The sequence below is a fragment of the Rhincodon typus genome, chromosome 19 (assembly GCF_021869965.1).
Source record: "Rhincodon typus isolate 14 chromosome 19, sRhiTyp1.1, whole genome shotgun sequence".
Classification (NCBI taxonomy): Eukaryota; Metazoa; Chordata; class Chondrichthyes; order Orectolobiformes; family Rhincodontidae; genus Rhincodon; species Rhincodon typus.
This window is the reverse complement of record NC_063350.1, coordinates 1,112,655-1,132,909: the sequence shown is the minus strand read 5'-3', so window position 1 is coordinate 1,132,909 and position 20,255 is coordinate 1,112,655. Positions and strand designations below refer to the sequence as shown.

The 20,255-nt window shown below is 47.0% G+C and overlaps 1 protein-coding gene across 1 annotated transcript in view; it reads left to right on the top strand.

Moving 5' to 3' along the window:
• The window catches only part of LOC109936719 (protein MTSS 2-like), a 35,248-nt gene extending 29,321 nt beyond the window's left edge, over positions 1 to 5,927 (top strand). The window contains exon 6 of the mRNA XM_048608498.1: positions 5,637 to 5,927. Coding sequence (XP_048464455.1) covers positions 5,637 to 5,927 — 291 coding nt within the window. The remainder of the gene's footprint in view (positions 1 to 5,636) is intronic.
• Positions 5,928 to 20,255: the final 14,328 nt, after the last annotated feature.

Genomic DNA, 20,255 nt, shown 5'->3' with positions numbered 1-20,255 from the left:
CTCCCTCACTCACCCCCTCACTGACCCCTCCCTCAATAACCCCCTCTCGTCACCCTCACCCCCGGCCATTCTTCCAGTAATTTCTAACCCCTCCCCCACCCCCCCCCCCAGTTGAGACTCTGTGTGTGTCTCGGCTGTTGCCATGGAAACAAGGACATGGACAAGTTAGTGTTCAGCAACGAAATTGGCCTCAGTGCCGTTGGGGTAAAATGTGGGGCGGAGGGGGTATAATGTGGAATGTGGTGGGAGGAGGTAGTTGGTATTAATGAGATCAGGCTGGATTGTGATGCCCCCCTTGGTTGAGCAGCGTGTGTTGAGTGTGCGCTAGTACATGGAATTGGTGCTGAGAGAGTTAGCGGAGGTTTTTCACCCACACTCTAACAGCACAGTAATCCTTGCACAATCACACAAGCTGCCTTCTTGTGTTTGGGAAATAAAGGAAAAGATTCCGGAGATCCACTTGCTTCAGTAAAGGTGATCCAGTGCAAAATGGGATAAAATTCCCGAGAAGGTAATGGGAAATCTGGGAGCATCTTCCGCTTCGCTGGGTGAAGGGATTGCTGCAGCTTCCTCAGGAAGGTTTAGGGTCACTGGTGGGTTTGTACAAAAATAACTGTGTCCCTAACCCACCCACTGCCTTGGCAGGAGAACGAGCCAAAAATATCAACCAAACCTTTCACTCCAACACAAGCCAGCCTGCAATTTAGAGCTCCCCCAATGGCTCCTTGTGGTGAGGCAGACACATCAAACAGTAGGCTGTTTAAACCGAATCAACTGCAGCCCGCGTAATAATTGCATTTATGTAGCGCCTTCCAGGGTAGAAAATGTCACAATGTGGTGTAGAGAGAGCTTTTTTTTACTTTTCACAGCACAGTACAGGCCCTTCAGCTCACGATGTTGTGCCGACCTATTATCCTACTAAGATCAAACTACCCTGCATACCCTACATTTTACTATCCTCTATGTGCCTATCCAAGAGTCGTTTAAAAGTCTCTAAAGTATCTGACTTCACTACCACTGCTGGCAGCGCATTCCACACGCCCACCACTCTCTGTGTGAAGAACCTACCTCTGACATCTCTCCTATACCTTCCTCCAATCACCTTAAAATTATGCCCCCTCATAATAGTCATTTCCGCCCTGGGAAAAAGTCTCTGGCTATCCACTCTATCTATGCCTCTCATCATCTTGTACATCTCTATCAAGTCACCTCTCATCTGTCTTTGCTCCAATGAAAAAAGCCCTAGCTCCCTCAACCTTTCCTCATAAGACCTGCCCCCCCGTCCAGGCAGCATCCTGGTAAATCTCCTCTGCACCCTCTCTAAAGCTTCCACATCTTTCCAATAATGAGGTAACCAGAACTGAGCACAATATTCCAAATGTGGTCTAACCAGGGTTTTATAGAGCTGCAGTATTACCTCGTGGCTCTTAAACTCCATTCCCCTGCCAATGAACGCCAACACACCATAGGCCTTCTTTACAACCCTATCAACTTGGGTAGCAACTTTGAGAGATCTGTGGACGTAGACCCCAAGATCCCTCTGTTCCTCCACACTGCCAAGAATCCTGTCATTAACCCTGTATTCTGCATTCAAATTCGACCTTCCAAAATGAATCACTTCACACTTTTCTGGGTTGAATTCCATCTGCCACTTCTTTGCCCAGTTCTACATCCTGTCAATGTCCCGTTGCAACCTATGACAGCCCTCCACACTGTCCACAATTCCACCAACCTTCGTGTCATCGACAAACTTACCAACCCACCCTTCCACTTCCTCATCCAAGTCATTTATAAAGATCACAAAGAGCCGAGGTCCCAGAACAGATCCCTGTGGAACACCACTGGTCACCGAGCTCCAGGCTGACTATTTTGCATCTACTACCACCCTCTGACTTCTATTGGACTGCCAATTCTGTATTCAGATAGCCAAATTTCCCTGAATCCCATGCCTCCTTACTTCCTGAATGAGCCTACCATGTGGAACCTTATCAAATGCCTTGCTAAAATCCATATACACCACATCCACTGCTCTACCTTCATCGATGTGTTTTGTCACATGCTCAAAGAATTCAATAAGGCTTGTGAGGCATGACCTGCCCCTCACAAAGCCATGCTAACTATTTCTAATCAAACTGTGCTTTTCCAAATAATCAGAAATACTATCTGTCAGAATCCCCTCTAATAATTTGCCCACCACAGAAGAAAGACTGACCGGTCTGTAATTCTCAGGATTATCCCTACTCCCTTTCTTGAACAAGGGAATGACATCTGCCACCCTCCAATCATTTGGTACTACTCCAGTGGACAGTGAGGACGCAAAGATCATTGCCAAAGGGGCAGCAATCTCTTCCCTCGCTTCCCGTAGCAACCTTGGGTATATTCCATCTGGCCCAGGGAACTTATCTATCCTCATGTTTTTCAAAATTACTAGCACATCCTCCTTCCTAACATCAACCTGTTCGAGCATATCTGCCTGGTTCATGCTGTCCTCACAAACGTCAAGGTCCCTCTAACTGGTGAATACTGAAGCAAAGTATTAATTAAGGACCTCCCCTACCTCCTCTGACTCCGTGCACAAGTTCCCTCAACTATCCCTGATTGGCCCTACCTTCACGCTAGCTAAAATAACAAGGTGTAGAGCTGGATGAACACAGCAGGCCAAGCAGCCATCCTCTTGTTCCTCCCATAAGCATAGAACGCCTTGGGGTTTTCCTTGATCCTACTCACCAAGGCTTTCTCATACCCCCTTCTAGCTCTAAGTCCATTCTTCAGTTCCTTCCTGGCTACCTTGTAGACCTCCGTAGCCCTGTCCGATCCTTGCTTCCTCAACCTTAAGTAAGCTTCCTTCTTCCTCTTGACTAGGTGTTCCACATGTCTTGTCATCCAAGGTTCCTTCGCCTTACCATCCTTTCCTTGCCTCAGTGGGACAAACCTATCCAGTACTTGTAGCAACTGCTCCCTAAACGACCTCCACATTTCTGTTGTGCATTTCCCTGAGAACATCTGATCCCAATTTATGCTCTGCCTAATAGTTGCCTAATTTATGTTGTATCTAACCTCAAGCTATCCCTGAAAATAAAACAAAGAGCTAAGGATGCTGGAGATCTGAAACAAAAACTGAAAATGTTGGTGAAACTCAACGGGTCTGGCAGCATCTGTGGGAAGAAAGCAGAATTAATGTTTCGAGTCCCATGACTCTTCATCCGTGTCCAGTATTCTGATGAAGAGTTGCCCAACTGGAAACACTAACTCTGCTTTCACCCCTCAATTGCTGCCAGACCTTGTGAATTTTGCCAGCAATTTCTGCTTTTGGCTCAAACTGTCCCTGCCCTGGGAGTGTTTGATGGGGACAGTGTACAGGGAACTTTACTCTGTATCTAACCCTATGCTGTCCCTGTCTTGGGAGTATTTGATGGTGACAGTGTTGAGGGAGCTTTACTCTGTATCTAACCCCGTGCCATATCTTTCCTGGGAGTGTTAGATAGGGATAGTGTAGAGGAAGCTTTAATTTAAAAGAGTGCAGGGAACTTTACTTTGTACCTAACCCCGTGCTGGCCCTGAACTGGGAATATTTGATTGGGGAACAGTGTAGAGAGAGCTTTACTCTGTATCTAAACCCGTGCGTCCCCTGCCATTTGATCTCCAGCATTGGTAGCTGCAACTTTAAGAAACAAGCAAAGTTATGAGAAATATTGGAATGGAGTTTAATTTTGCAGCTAAGATGATCCAAATGGATTTATTGGTGAATAGACGAGGGACAATACAATAGAATAGCAATTTATTGTCACTTGTATTTATGAAAATACAGTGAGATGTGCATCAGTTGCCACAATTTAGCGCCATTTTAATGACAGAAATTATAAAAAGAAATAATTGAGACAAAGTTTATCTTTTGCTCCCTCTATGGCTCCTGGGTTTCTGAAGTGGCTATGGAACACTGCCGCTGAAGCCACTCCTGAAGCTGCCAAAGCAAGGATTTCCAGAACAGACCCACTACGCTGCCACCATCGTAACAGATACCGAATCCACTGCATCACCGCCATAGCAAGGAGGTACAGACCAGAACCACTAAGTCACCATTGCTGGAGCCATCACCACTTCAGTTGCCACCCTAAGCTGCTACATCGCCACCATACTCAGAAGGATCAAACCAGGACCCATCGACAATGAAGCCTTCGATAAAGCCGTGTCCACTATGGATATAAAAGAGATATGAAGAAATGAAACAAAAAACAAGAACAAAGAAGAATGTGGCCGTCCAAGTGAGTGGGAGCATATGGGCACAGAGCCCCCCCATCACTTCCTATCCTGCCCCCACTGCTGCCATCTTTTAGGGATAAGGAATGGAGTTTGAGTAATACCATGGTTTGGGTAAGTGACAATACCTAAAATCGAATAAGAAAATTTCTGTACAATTTTTGCAGTTTCACACAGTAGCATAACATCTCAAAAAATAATACTGTTACACAAGCAGCAGTGACAGCCAGCTGGTGTCAAGGTCCCACCAGAGAAATTACCCAAATGGTAAATTGATATTCTCGGTTCAGGGAGCTATACCAGCCAGGACACTGAAATAGCACTGTTTGATGTTTAAACCCCATCCCAACATCATCTGCATGAACTTGGCTGTCTCCAGAGGGAAAGGGCAGTGCCTGGTGATAGAATGATGCACAGATTGGAACCCTGTATAAGATGAAGGGTAAGAGCAGTGCAGTGATTACAACAACATTGATTGAGGCATCTCAATTGAAGCAAGTTAAAAGTGTTTGCCTGAGTTTTCTTTGTCAGATTGCAGATTCTGGCTGAGAGTCTCTAATCAGAATCCCTAAACTGGAAGGTCCACAATTTGGATCTGGCAGCTGCAAGAGAAATGCTGTGTATAAACCCTCTGCACATCACCTTCACTAATCTCATCAAGACACTTGACCATGGGAGCAGAAACAGGAACTGCTGCAGCTGCTTGCTAAAGCTGCTCAATGTGATCTCCTGTTTCTGTAACAACTTGCTGGGCAAGGTCAGCTATGATGGAGCATCATTAAAATCCTTGGAGAAATGTAGTGGGGTCAAATAGAGTGATCAACTTCCTGGATCATTCCACTTATGAAGCACGTTTCCCATGTCTTCGGTCATGTGCAATTGGGATGCCTTGGTCCATTATTTTTAAGGATGCACAGTATACACTTGCACTGGCACGCTGAGCTCTCCTCCCCCTGACCTCTTTAGAAAGGTTCAGTAGTATCCCACCCCCACTGCCAACTCTCACTGGTACCTTGCCTTCCCCCAACCTCCCCGCCACTCTCATAGGCTCGCCAGCCAGCAAACCCTTTCCCCTTTGCCATAGTGACAGAACCAAAGAAACATTATGGTGCAAAAGGATGCTGCACAGACACTCTTAGCATCACTTGATTAGGTGTCCCTTTAAACTATCCCCTCGGTTAAACAGTTGCAATCTGGTGCTGACAGTCTTTGGTGCTTTCTCTTTGTTGCTGTCATGTGCTTTCAGGTCAACTACAGAGGGTGATTATGTACAGATCAGAACTGACAGGTGTCATTCAGTCTTGCTCACTTGAGAACCAAGACAAAGTCCACATCAAGGACTTGCTCTACGCTGATGATACTGTACTATCATTCTTCAGCAGCAAATGGAGAAAATACTCTCTCCCACTTGGAAAGAGATTGGGTTGACCATCACCTTCAAGAAAACACAGGGCATGGTCCAGGATGTTGCCGTATTGCTGTCTGTCAACATTGAGAATGAGGTGCAGGAGGTTATTGATAGACTTACACATCAAAGCTTCACAATCACTTGTGATCTGTCACTTGATGCTGAAATCAACATGCACAATGCAAAAACTGCAGTGGTTATGTCCCAGCTGAGTAGGAGAGCGTGGAAATACAGCAACGTGACAGAGGGCACCAAGCTGTAAGTCTTACCAAGCCTGTTCCTTTACACACTCCTCTACACTGCTGAGACCCGGACAACATCTCTGGGCAGCATCAAAGACTAAACAACTTCCATCATACATATTAATGAGAATGGCTGCAGACATGAGGAATTCTTGTTATGAAGATAAATTGGAGAAGTTGGGAATTTTTTTCTTGGAGAAAAGGTGTCTGGGAGGGGATTTTATAGAGGTGTTCAAAATCATGAGGGGTCAAGACAGAAAAGGTGGGAAGAAACTGTTCCCGCTCACTGAAAGGATCAAAAATGAGAAGCCATTCAGAAGAAAATAAGAAGATTAAAATTAATTGGCTTAACCAAGTCATTCAAAAGAGAATTAAATTGCTATCTGAGAAGGAAGACTGTTCAGAGTAATGGAGAAAAGGCAGGAGAATAAAACAGAGAGAGATGCTTATTGGGAGAGCCAATGCAGGCACAGTGGGCTGAATGGCCACCTTCTGCACTGTAACAATTCTCTGTTTCTATATGTTCAGAATCACTTGACAGGACATGGACTTGGAGGTGCTGGGATGTGCTAATTCCATTGACAGATCCTCATTGCTAAGCCACTGAGGCTGTTCTGCCTCAGCTACATTCACGGATGGATTCACCCAAAAACCTTCCGTAGGGTTAACAGGCCAGTGGATCATGACCCCTTGACAGTTGAACTGACAGTTGAAGATGGCAAACATTGACATGGACAACTGAGAGACATGCTGATGGCCATGCCCTCAGGAGGCTGACCGTTTGGAAGGGCGTTGGAAGTGGTGGATAGTAATGGACAGTAGCTTGCTAAGAAGAGGAGCTGGTGAGAACAGAGGCCAGTGAATCATGCACTTTCTCAGTCCCCAGTCTCTCTCTGGAGCAAATATGTCAAAAGTGCTGTATCGGAGTGAGCCACACCACAAGACCATCATTTTATGTGACAGTACGCTGCTACCACAACAGGTAACAGAAACAGGCACCTTCAATGATATAGCACTTACCACTACCACATTGGAATGTCAGTACTGACTGGGACTATAGCCTAATCCTTGGAACTAGCTCAGTTTATGCAGCTTATGCAGATCATAATGCACATTCCAGCAATCTTCATTCTTATACCCAGAACTGAACTGATTAAAGCTGTATTCAGTCCCCTGTCTGCTCTATCAGCATCAAACACACTGCCACAGTCACTACAGCCGTATTAATGATCCTTAATCAGAAAATAGAAGCATTAAGTGTCTCAATCAGCCTATTCATAGGAAATGGTAATGACACTGACCCCACTCTAACTCAACTGCTTCTATTTATCCAGAGTTCTTGGACCATTGTGACTTCCTTCCATATTGAGCATTAGACCATAAACTGTTGGGGCAGAAGCAGGACATTCAACTATCAAGTCTGCTCTGCCATTCAATGAAATCATGGCTGATCGGATAATCCTCAACAAATGCAGAACTTCCTGGAAAAACTCAGCAGGTCTGTCAGGATCTGTGGAGAGAGAACAGAGTTAACATTTCGAGTCTGGTGACCCTTCTTCAGGATTGTTCTAAACAGAATAAAGCCATCTCTGGCTAGATCAACAAGTCCAACGTCACTGGACTTGAAACATTAACTCTGATTTCTCTCCACAGATGTTGCCAGACCTGCTAGGTTCCTCCAGCAATGTCTGTTTTTGTTTCTGACTTCCAGCATCCATAGTTCTTTCTTTTATTCTGGTAATCTTCAACTTCACTTTTTTACCTTTTTTACATACCCCTTAATTCCCTTACTGATTGAAAATCTGTCTGTCGCAGTCTTGAATATGCTTAATGACCGAGCCTCACTAGCCCTGTATGGTAAAGAATTACATAGATTCACTATCCTCTGACAGAAATAAATTCCTCCTCATCTCTCTCTTAAATGGGTGACCCCTTGTTCTGAGATTATGCCTGCTGGTGCTAGACTCTCCCACAAGCTAAAAGACCTTTCTGCATCTACTCTGCAAAGTCCCCTAAGAATCCTTTGGAACTAGATTTCTTGCAGAGGCAGAGTCTAGTATCTTTTGTGTACAACACACCTTGCACTGATCCTGGAGCACAGGACAACTTCACTGTGGGTGCAACAGATCACATTTAATCTCATAGTTTGTTTGCATTTGGTGTCCTACCAATACTGTTGGCTACACCTCATGGTGCTGTTGTTCAGTTCAATGGCTTTGCTTTGTCAGCTATCTGTTTACAGTGAATCAATGGTGTGACTTCTCTTTATTTTCAGGAGGTCTATTTTGGAACATTTCAATAGGTTTTGAGGCATTTATCAACAGTCACTGAAGAATCACATTTGTTGCCCTTGTTATTGGACTTACTAACATATTAAACCACTGATTCCTGTGGCTGCTACCTGTAGGGCATCAGTTCTGCATAATGAGTTGTAAAATTTTCTCTTGTATGGAGCTTATCCTCTAGCATTTTCCATATCTTTGCGGGAATTTTCTGGGCCTCATTAGATAAGCCAGAAGTATTGATTCTGTATAATCCCCCCCACCAACTGTTTCTAACTGGAGTGAGTATTTTCATGGTGTCTTAACCAATTGTACAACTGCTTGGTCTGTGAAGTATAGTTGTATTGTTTATTTAAATAGGTTGAACTTGGATAGGACATCAGTGGCCTTCCAATTCATGTTGGAATATTTGGTACGCATCCATCCTCATGCTGTTCTGTGCTTTTTTAGATTCTATTTTCAATAACCTTATTTCAATGAAGCCATTCTGGAAGAACATTCAGCAGTCTCTGAACTTGGTGTTTTGTAATGTTACATTTTACTTTGTAAAGTCCTTTTGTGCCTTTAGCATTGTATTTTGTGTAATGCTTTCAATTTTAAAATGTGCAGTGAGCAGCATGGTGGGAGTGAGGTGAGAAAGGGGTGGGAATGAGGTGAGCAGGGCGTGATTGGGGAGGTGGGGTGTGCAGCAGGATGGGGGTGGGGGATGAGGTGAGCAGGGGTAGGGAAAACCTTGGAGAATGTTGGGCTCTGTAGGCTTCTCAAATGAAGGGAAACAGCAGATGAAATTGTCTGAACCTCCATGAGCTCCTCTCATGTTGTTGATGAGTGCAGCACAATGGCTGAGTGGTTAGCACTGCTTCCTCACAGCGCCAGGCACCAGGGTTCGAAACCGCCCTTAGGCAACTGTCTGTGTGGAGTCTGCACATTCTCCCTGTGTCTACATGGGTTTCCTCCCAGAGTCCAAAGATGTGGTTAGGTGGATTGGCCATGCTAAATTTCCCCTAGTGCCCAGAGATGGCAGGCTAGGTGAGTTAGCCATAGGAAATGCGGGGTTACAGGGATAGGGTAGGGTGGTGGATCTGGGTGGGATGCTCTTTGGAGGGTGGGTGTGGACTCGATGGGCCAGATGGCCTGTTTCCACACTGTATAGATTCTATGAATCTAAGGTGGAGGGGGCTGGGAGTTTTTTTAAAAAAATGACTCACCGTGAAAGGAAGTTGTAGGAAGGGGAAGGAGTACACGGGAGGGACGGGTAATTGGTGGAAGTAAGTGCAGGTGGGATAGGACATGGGTGAATGAGAAAGGGAACGGTGTGAAGAGAATGTAAATGAAGGAAGGAGGATGGTTGGGGGGGGCGGTGGAGAATGGTGGGATGGTGCTAGTGAGGTGGATCCTTGATTTCAGTGGAGTGAAATTTCTGGCCTAGGATCCACTGGTTAAGACTGCTCTCTGGTGGTTGGTGATGCAGACAAGGCAGTTATTTTCTGAATTGAAAATGTGCTGATACAGGGTGAAACAATTCATTCAATTTTAATTAGTATTGACTTTGGAAGAAATCCAAACATGAATACATAATGCCTGCTTCTTCCTATAAAATACAAATAAATTTAAATAAACAGCTCACATGGATTTGGCTGTTTACAGCCACAGCTCTGCTACTTTGATACTCTTCACAATGATTTACCTTTGGTGCCAATGAGTAAATTCCACAAAGAACAAGAAATTAATGACCAGTTTGATGCTCAACATTCCCAATGCCTGTGTCTCTAACTGGCCAAGATAACCCTTGCTACTGAAGGCAGAATGACGTTAAATCCCACATTGAATACGGTGTCAACAGCAGCAGATGATCAGAACACCAAATACACAGATTAATTTATTTAATTTACCTAAAAGAAGGTCCCAGGTGGGGGTAAAAGCAAGCGAATCCTCACATTGGTACAAGCTGTGACTCTGAGTACAGTGTCACTGTACCCATTATTATTTTTATTTAGCGAATCCAAATAGCAGACCAAGCAATCCCCTCCTCATTTTTCAAGTTTATTACTACACAGGAAGATGTTGTGGTTGTTGGAGTTCAGTCATCTTAGCTGCAGGACATCTCTGCAGGAGTTCTTCAGTGTAGTATCCTCAGCCCAACCATTTTCAACTGCTTCAGTAATGACCTTCCCTCCATCATAAGGTCAGAAGTGGGGATGTTCGCCGATGATTGCACAATGTTCAGCACCATTCACAACTCCTCAGATACTGAAGCAGTCCATGTTCAAATGCGACAAGATCTGGACAATATCCAGGCTTGGGCTGAAAAATGGCAAGAAACATTCATGCCATACAAATGCCAGGCAATGACCATCTTCAATAAGAGACAATTTAACTGCCTCACCTTGACAGTCAACGATGTTACCATCACTGAACCCCCACGATTAACATCCTGAGGGTTACCATTGACCAGAAATTCAACTGGACTTACCACATAAACACAGTGGCTACCAAGTGGCATTCAGATATACCCAACCATAACTGATTTACCTGGCAAGAGAGACACCTTGATCCAAGTTCTGAGCTAAGAACCTTTATCACTGGAAGATAGTGAGATCATTGCTAGATTGTGGGCAAAACCCGCAAGATCACTTGTTGAGCTGAGCTGAACATGGTGGACCTTTATGCTGGCTTCAGCCTAACACCAATTCAGTGACCACCCAGCTAACCAGAGCTATGGCCTCTGCTAATGCCCACGCCCCAGGACAGGGGTTCTGCGATACAGTCAGGGTGACTGTGAAGAAAGTATCACCAGTTGACAGGACCTTCTTCGTGAAGAGAGTCCTCTGGGATTGCTGGAGGTTCCAAGCAGCAGACATTTTCTGTTTGCAGAGTTTTCCTAGTGGAGGTTACTTTGATGTGACTTTCAGGAGCATGAAGCAATGCGAGCATCTCCTGAAGGCATTCAAGGAAAATGGAGATGAGAGTCCCCTCTCTTCCCTGTCTGCTGCAACACTGTTCGTTCTCTCTGCACAGAGGAGCCAGGTTGTTGCAATCCATTTGTACAAACCCCATATCCCAGCAGCGGAGGGCCTGATCTTCCTGGGAAGGTGCGTATAGCTAGAAGGAGGCAGCACTGACATAATCGACCCCTTCGCAATCTGGATTAGCAAGCAGCAGGTCAATTTTAGCCCGAAGGTGAATGCCAGTGGGAATATCCTCCATGATCGGAGGGAGCCGAGGCTACCTGACATATGTGGGGCAGCCTAGAATGTGGGGGAGGGCAGGGCACATGGCAGTGGACTGTAAAGTGACCCTTTGCAGGAACTGCAAACAGGAGAGACACCTATTTAAGAACTGCAAGGCGTCCAAGAGACGCAATCTAGGTGGGGAAGCAGGCTACATGTATAACGCCTGCCCAAAACGGGGAGAGGGGAGCACAACATACAGTTTTATGACTGGAAGTGGAGACGTGAGCTGTGGACCCCCAAAGGACAGTAAGGTACCACCCTCCAGCAAGTAAGACGGCCACCTAGAAGGAGGAACAGTCCAGACAGGAAGAAAAGGCAACCAGCGCAGAGGCACAGCTACCTCCACCTGAACAGATGGAGTCAATGGAGGAGAAGGAAACGAAGAAGGTATGGGAGTGAATGCCAGTCAGAAACAACTGGAAAAGAAAAACATGCCAGACTCTCACAGGCTAACAGCAAAATGGAAAGAAACAGCTGCATGATGGACACACCAGCAGCTCCTCTTGACAACAAAGACATGGGGAGGGATGGCCACCAACAAAACAAGAGGCACAGTACCACGAGGGAGAAGAAGAGGATCGCCTCCCTACCCTGAAATGCTGGAATTCCCGAGGGGCATGGTGAAGCCCAACGTGCAACCATTGGGAACAGGACCACAACTCAAGGGAACTGAGAGTAACGACACTCCAAATCAGGAGCAAAGCATGATGGTCCCTCTATCAGACTCCAAACTGGACCTTTCTGGCTTTGTTCTTGCCCCAATGACACCGGAGCAAGGAAACCACTCCAGGGAGGAACAGGACAGCTCGATGGGGACAGTGTCCAATAGTGCACCCACACCAAAGGGACACAGGGAGTCCGCCAGTGACAAGATCATGGGTGAATAGACATTGGGTAATTCTATAAAGTCTTAAAATGGGTGTTAAAATTGCCGGTATTAACATGCATAGTGTTAAATTTACCACGCAATGTGTCTTCACATTGGCTTAGCTGGCTAACATCAGAGCAGACCTTCAGTTTCTGCAGGAGTGTGGGATACCTCACCTCAGCAGGAGATGGTCGAGCTTATGGACCCATGGGCCTCTGATTTGGTCAGGGGGAAATGATTGCTGTTCCTCCAGCCTTGGTATTCTGTTGCGAGGAGGCAACTTCACCATCTCTGACGTTAGAGAGGTTGTGGGCAGGCACCTCCTTGTAGTAGATGTCATGTACAGAAACACTCCCCTGAGACTAATTAATGTGTATGTACTGGTGGTAAAGAGTAAGCGGCTGACTGTCCTGCAACACCGCCCACTGCTACTGGCAACGTCCAGGCCGGTCATTCTGGCCGGAGACTTCAACTGCATCATCGATGCGGTTGGAGGAAACGGAGGGGCCGACAGCAAACTGGATGCCATGTCCAGGTTCCTGATGGAAACAATTAAAGTCGCCAAGCTGCACGATGTGTTCAGCACCCCTGCAGATGGAGCGCACCATAGATACACTTGGTCATGGCCAGATGGGTCTATCCGCTCAAGGATAGATTTCCTGTTTGTGTCCTGCACGTTCTCAGTCAGATGCACTGACATCAAGCTGGTGTTTTTCTTTGACTGCTGTCTCCTACTGGCCAACTGTCACCTTCAGGCCAACCAGCGGGCGAGCAAGGGTATGTGGAAGCCAAATGTGAAATTTTCAACCCCAGAAAGCATTGAGGAGCTCAAAAGGGATTACACAGGTTGGAGAACCATGAAGCCCCTCTTTGAATCTCCAGTGAACTAATGAAAAACAGTCAAAGGGAACATCAAGAGGTTCTTTATCCTCAAAGGTGCTCAGAAGATGAGAGATGGGGAAAACTGTCAAAACTCCAGAAAGCCATTCAGAATCTGCTCCTGCTGCAGACGATGGGGGTCGATGTTACGGACGATCTCCAAGACGTGAAGAGTCAGCAAGTCTTGCTCCTTGCCTCGGAGGCCTCCAAGATAATCTTCCAGTCCACAGTCTGCATCGTCAGCAGGATGAGATGTGCTCACGTTTGTTTTTCTAGAAGGTGCATAAGGAGAGCTTTGTGCTCCGCAGCCTGAAGGAAGAACATAGCTTGGTAACATCATCTCAGTCTGATGTACTGAGGATCAACAAATCCTTTTATGCCAGACTGTATGACTCAAAGCCCACAGACAGTAAATAGTAAGGTCCTGAGGAGTGCTGTGGAACAGAGGGACCTGGAAGTACAAGTACATAGTTCATTGAAAGCATCATCACAGGTAGACAGGGTGGATAAGGAGGCATTTAGCATGCTGGCCTTCATTGTTCAAGGCATTGAATATAGGAGCTGGAGTGTTATGTTACAGTTGTATAAGTCATTGGTGAGGCCGCATTTGGAGTATTGCGTACAGTTTTGGTCATCCTGTTATAGGAAGGACATAGTTAAACTGGAAAGTGTGCAAAGAAGATTTATGAGGATGTTACCAGGACTAGTTGGCCTGAGTTATAGGGAGAGGTTGGCCAGGAAAGGACTTTATTCCTTGGAATGTAGGAGAATGAGGGATGACCTTGTTGAGGTGTATAAAATTATGAGGGGCATAGATAGGATGAATGCATATAGCCCTTTTCCCAGGGATGTGGAATTGAAAACTAGAGGGCATGGATTTAAGGTGAGAGGGGAAAGATTTAAGAAGGACCTGAGGAGCAACTTCTTCATGCAAAGTGGTGCATATATGGAAAGGGCTGCTAAAGTAGTTGAGGCGGGTACAATAGCAACATTTTAAAAACATTTGGATAGGTACATGGGAAGGGTTTAGAGGGATATGGACCAAATATGGGCAATTGGAACTAGCTGAGTGGGCACAGTGATCAGCATGGACCAGTTTGGGCTGAAGGGCCTGTTTCCATGCTTTAATACTCTATGACTCTATTACTCTACTCAATGACAGTGTGGCCTCCCAGTCATTCCTGTCCACTATCACACAGGAGAGGCTGGACCAGCTGTTATCTCCATCAGCACATCCAAAGGCCCTCAAGTCCTTAGAAAAGAATAAAACTCCCAGAAGCAACAGCTTACTGGTCACGTTGTGTTCTGCTCTGTGGGACTTGATTGGTCAGGACCTGCTGCACATGTACAACAGTATGCTTCTGCCAGGTACCATGTGCGAATCCATGAGGAAAGGCATCATCACCCTCATCTACATGCAGAAGGGGGAAGAGGGAGGAAATTAGAAATTGGCAACCAATTTCATCGCTAAATGCAGACTACAAAACCCGTCTAAGGTCATCACCAACCGAGTCAGGTCTGCTCTGGGATTAATGATTCACCCTGACCAAACCTCTGCTGTGCCGGGCAGGAAGATCGTTGAGAGCCTCAAGCTCCTCAGGGATACGATTGCCTACGTGCAGGACAGTGGGCTGGATGCCTGCCTCATTAGCCTGGACCAGGAGAAGGTCTTTGACAAGATATTGCACACCTACATGTGGATGTGCTTTCCAAAATGGGCTTTGGGGAGAGAATCTGCAACATCATTAGTGCAGACTCAATCAATGGGGGGGAATCAGAAAGCCTTCCTATCAGGTCTGGAGTCAGGCAGGGCTCCCATTCTCTCTTGCCTTATTTATGTGTTGTATAGAGCCCTTTGCTGAAGGATGTGAGCCGGAGAGGGGCGACTATTCCAGGCAACGGAGGCCTGCAGGTCGGAGCCTCCCTGTACATGGGCTCATCGCTGTTTTCCGCTTGAATCCACTGATTCATGACCATCTGCAACCAGTTCAAACTGGCCTCGGGAGCCAAGATATATCGAAGCAAGGATGAGGCCATGTTCTTTGGGAACTGGGCCAACCAATCCTTTAGCGTCTTCCCCGTCAGGACAGATTACCTGAAGGTGCTGGGAATATGGTTTGGAGGGGCTGGAGGCATGAGCAAAGTCTTGGGAGGAGCGCATCGCCAAAGTGAAGCAGAAACTGGTCTTTTGAGAGCACCGCTCCCTCTCCATTGCAGGTGTGACGCACTCTCTCTGTTGTTGCAGGTTTTGCCCATCCCCCAAAACTATGCTGTTTCAGTCACCCAAGCCAGCTTCCATTTCACCTGTAAGCCTAAGAGAGACTGGATCTGCAGGGACTCCATGTACAAAACTCTGGATAAGGGGATGGGAACAACACACCCAATGTCACCCTCATTCTGATGGCCACCTTTGTGTGCAGCTGCATCAAGCTGTGCATTGACCTTTAGCATCTAAACACCACGTGTAACTACAAACTGAGGTTCTACCCATCACCGGTGTTGCAAAGGATGGGACTGGCCTCGTAGTTGGACCATTCCGTATCACCGGTCCTTTGTCGAGAAATTTCAAAGCAAAACGCCTCTGATCATAGGTCCTTCAGGAAGTGGTTAGCACATAGTGTCGTTGAGACCCTGAGGAAAAGGACAGGGTGGATCCTGTCACATGGTTCTCTGAGCAGACTGTCAAAAATCATTTAGCAGAATGCCTCATCACCAGAACTTTCGAACAAACACCAAGACGTTGCTTGGCTGGTGGTGAGCCAGGCACTGCCTGTGAGATCATTCATGTATGCCTGGTGTCTGTGCCACTGCACGCTGCCCTCGAGTGTCTGGGGGCTGGGGTGGGGGTGGTGGGAAGTAAACATTGTCATATATCTCCTGCTGGAATGTGCCTTTGAAAAGGAAGTCTGGAGAAAGACACAGTGGTTTTTGTCAACGTTCATCTCGAGCAGCTCTAATGACAGGTGACTCTGTGCTCTACAGGCTGTTCCACCAAGACAAACATCAACTGTACCTGGAGGACCATCAACTCTGTGAAAGATGTTCTTTCTTCTGCCCAAAACTTGTTGGTCTCCCAAAACAAGGAGTTGACCCTGCCTGAGTGTTGTAGATTGGCACATTCCAAGGCCAAGGACTACAAGCTGAGGGACGCACTAAAGCTTGGGTAGCTTCCGCCAAGGTACATTGGGGTAAGACCACTGTCTGAGGTCTTCCTGCTGAAGGTAAATGGGAGTTCGTTCAGTTATTGGACCCTCCTAGTGCCTCAATGTATGTAAATATAGTCTTGTATGTGTAAGAGATGCCTTTGGTTTGTTGGGATTCAATCAAATTCAAATGTTTCAGAGATAGTAGGAACTGCAGATGCTGGAGATATCTGAGATAACAAAGTGTAGAGCTGGATGAAAACAGCAGGCCAAGCAGCATCAGAGGAGCAGGAAGGCTGACGTTTCGGGCCTAGACCCTTCTTCAGAAATGGGGAAGGGGAAGGGGGTTCTGAAATAAATAGGGAGAGAGGGGGAGGCGGATAGAAGATGGATAGAGGAGAAGATAGGTGGAGAGGAGACAGACCGTTCAAAGAGGCGGGGATGGAGCCAGTAAAGGTGAGTGTAGGTGGGGAGGTAGGGAGGAGATAGGTCAGTCCAGGGAGGACGGACAGGTCAAGGGGGCAGGATGAGGTTAGTATGTAGGAGAAGGGGGTGGGGCTTGAGGTGGGAGGAGGGGATAGGTGGGAGGAAGGACAGGTTAGGAAGGCGGGGACGAGCTGGGCTGGTTTTGGGATGCGGTAGGGGGAGGGAAGATTTTGAAACTTGTGAAGTCCACATTGATACCATTGGGCTGCAGCGTTCCCAAGCGGAATATGAGTTGCTGTTCCTGCAACCTTCGGGTAGCATCGTTGTGGCACTGCAGGAGGCCCAGGATGGACATGTCGTCTGCAGAATGGGAGGGGGAGTTGAAATGGTTCACGACTGGGAGGTGCAGTTGTTTAGTGCGGACCGAGTGCAGGTGTTCTGCAAAGCGGTCCCCGAGTCTCCGCTTGGTTTCCCCGAAGTAGAGGAGGCCACAACGGGAACAGCGGATGCAGTATATCACATTAGCAGATGTGCAGATGAACATCTGCTTGATGTGGAAAGTCTTCTTGGGGCCTGGGATGGGGGTGAGGTGTAGGGGCAGGTGTAGCACTTCCTGCGGTTGCAGGGAAAAGTGCCGGGTGAGGTGGGGTTGGAGGGGAGTGTGGAGCAGACAAGACAGTCACGGAGAGAGTGGTCCCTCCGGAAGGCAGATAAGGGTGGGGAGGGGAAAATGTCTTTGGTGGTGGGGTCGGATTGCAGATGGCGGAAGTGTCGGAGGATGATGCGTTGGATCCGGAAGTTGGTGGGGTGGTACGTGAGGACGAGGGGGATTCTCTTTTGGTTGTTATTGCGGGGAGGGGGTGTGAGGGATGAGTTGCAGGAAATGCGGGAGACATGGTCGAGGGCGTTCTCGACCACTGAGGGGGGGAAGTTGCGGTCCTTGAAAAACGAGGACATCTGAGATGTACGGGAGTGGAATGCCTCGTTCTGGGAGCAGATGCTGCGGAGGCGAAGGAATTGGGAATAGGGGATGGCATTTTTGCAGGAAGGTGGGTGGGAGGAGGTGTATTCTAGGTAGCTGTAGGCCCGAAACGTCAGCCTTCCTGCTCCTCTGATGCTGCTTGGCCTGCTGTGTTCATCCAGCTCTACACCTTGTTATCTCAGATCTAGGCCTGAAACGTCAGCCTTCCTGCTCCTCTGATGCTGCTTGGCCTGCTGTGTTCATCCAGCTCTACACCTTGTTAGCTCAGATGCAGGAAGTGCTACACCTGCCCCTACACCTCCCCCCTCACCACCATCCCAGGCCCCAAGAAGACTTTCCACATCAAGCAGATGTTCACCTGCACATCTGCTAATGTGATATACTGCATCCGCTGTTCCCGTTGTGGCCTCCTCTACATCGGGGAAACCAAGTGGAGGCTTGGGGACCGCTTTGCAGAACACCTACGCTCGGTTCGCACTAGACAACTGCACCTCCCAGTTGCAAACCATTTCAACTCCCCCTCCCATACCACAGACGATATGTCCATCCTGGCCCTCCTGCAGTGCCACAATGATGCTACCCGAAGGTTGCAGGAATAGCAACTCATATTCCGCTTGGGAATGCTGCAGCCCAATGGTATCAATGTCGACTTCACAAGTTTCAAAATCTCCCCTCCCCCTACCGCATCCCAAAACCAGCCCAGCTTGTCCCTGCCTCCCTAAGCTGTCCTTCCTCCCACCTATCCCCTCCTCCCACCTCAAGCCCCACCCCCTTCTCCTACCTGCTAACCTCATCCTGCCCCCTTGACCTGTCCGTCCTCCCTACCTCCCCACCTACACTCACCGTTACTGGCTCCATCCCTACCTCTTTGACCGGTCTGTCTCCTCTCCACCTATCTTCTCCTCTATCCATCTTCTATCTGCCTCCCCCTCTCTCCCAATTTATTTCAGAACCCCCTTCCCCTTCTCCATTTCTGAAGAAGGGTCTAGGCCTGAAACGTCAGCTTTCCTGCTCCTCTGATGCTGCTTGGCCTGCTGTTTTCATCCAGCTCTACACCTTGTTGTCTCAAATTCAAATGTTTGCTTGTTTACTTGATATACTACTGTACAGAACTGAACTGTTGCATTTGTGACAATGTATATATACAAAGATATTTTTTATGAATAATCAATATTTTTGAAATATAAATAAAAACTGGCTACAAGAGCAAGTCAGAGGCTATGAATACTGCAGCAAGTAACTCACCTCCTGACTCCCTAAAGCCTGTCCACCATCTACAGATAGTTCTGCTATAACACACGTTTTGTTAATACAAATTGGCTGTAATGCGATTGATGAATAGTGGACACTGTTAGGATAAGGTGAACGTTCTCCGTATAGTGATTTTCTATAGCAATTTCCATTTAATGTGATTTTCTATGGCAATTTTCTATAGCGCGAGGACACACAAGAACGCAACTATCACGTTATAGGAGAACTACCTGTACAAGACACAAGTCAGGAGTGTGATGGAATATTCCCCACTTGCCTGGATGGGTACAGCTCCAACAAAACTCGAAGCTCAACACCAACCAGGACAAAGCAGCCCGCTTGATTGGCACCACATCTACAAACATTCACACCCTCCACCACTGACGCACAGTAGCAGAAGTGTGTACTATCTACAAGATGCACTACAGAAATTTAGCAAAGATCCTCAGACAGCACCTTCCAAACCCACGAGCACTGGCATCTAGAAGGGCAAAGGGCAGCAAATACATGGGAACACCACATTCCCCAACAAGTCACTAACCATCCTGACTTGGAAATATCATCGCCGTTCCTTCACTGTCGCTGGGTCACAATCCTGGAATTCCCTCCCTGAGGGCATTGTGGACTGCAGTGGTTCAAGAAGGCAGCTCACCACCACATTCTCAAGGGCAGCCAGGAACAGACAATAAATACTGGCCAGGCAGAGATGTTCACATCGAATGAATAAAACAAAAGGTGTTTTTAATTCATTCATGGAATATGGATAGCAGTAGATGACACACTTTTGTTACTGAACATCAATGGTAGAGGGAATGAATGGTACGAGCTGCCAGAGGAAGTGGTGGAGGCGGGTACAATTACAACGTTTAACAGACATTTGGACAGGTGCATGAATAGGAAAGGTTCAGAGGGATATGGGCCAAACGCAGGCAAATGGGACTAGTTCAGTTTAGAAAACCTGATCAGTTGGGCTGAAGAGTCTGTCTCTGTGCTGTATGACTATGCATACCATGTTAATGAATGGAGTGCCACTCAAGCAGGCTGCTTTGCCTTGGTTGGTGTCAAATGCAACACTCGAGAAAATCTATTTCAGTTTTTTTAGGGCTCCTCGATACTACAATGTGTCAAATGCGGTCACTCCCATCTTACCTTAGGAATTCAGCTCTTTTGTCCATGTTTGAACCAAATCTATGATGAGATCAGGAGCTGAGTGGCCATGGCAAAGCACAAACTTAGCATCAATGAGCAGAATATTCCTTTGCAAGTGCCACCTGATAGCACTGT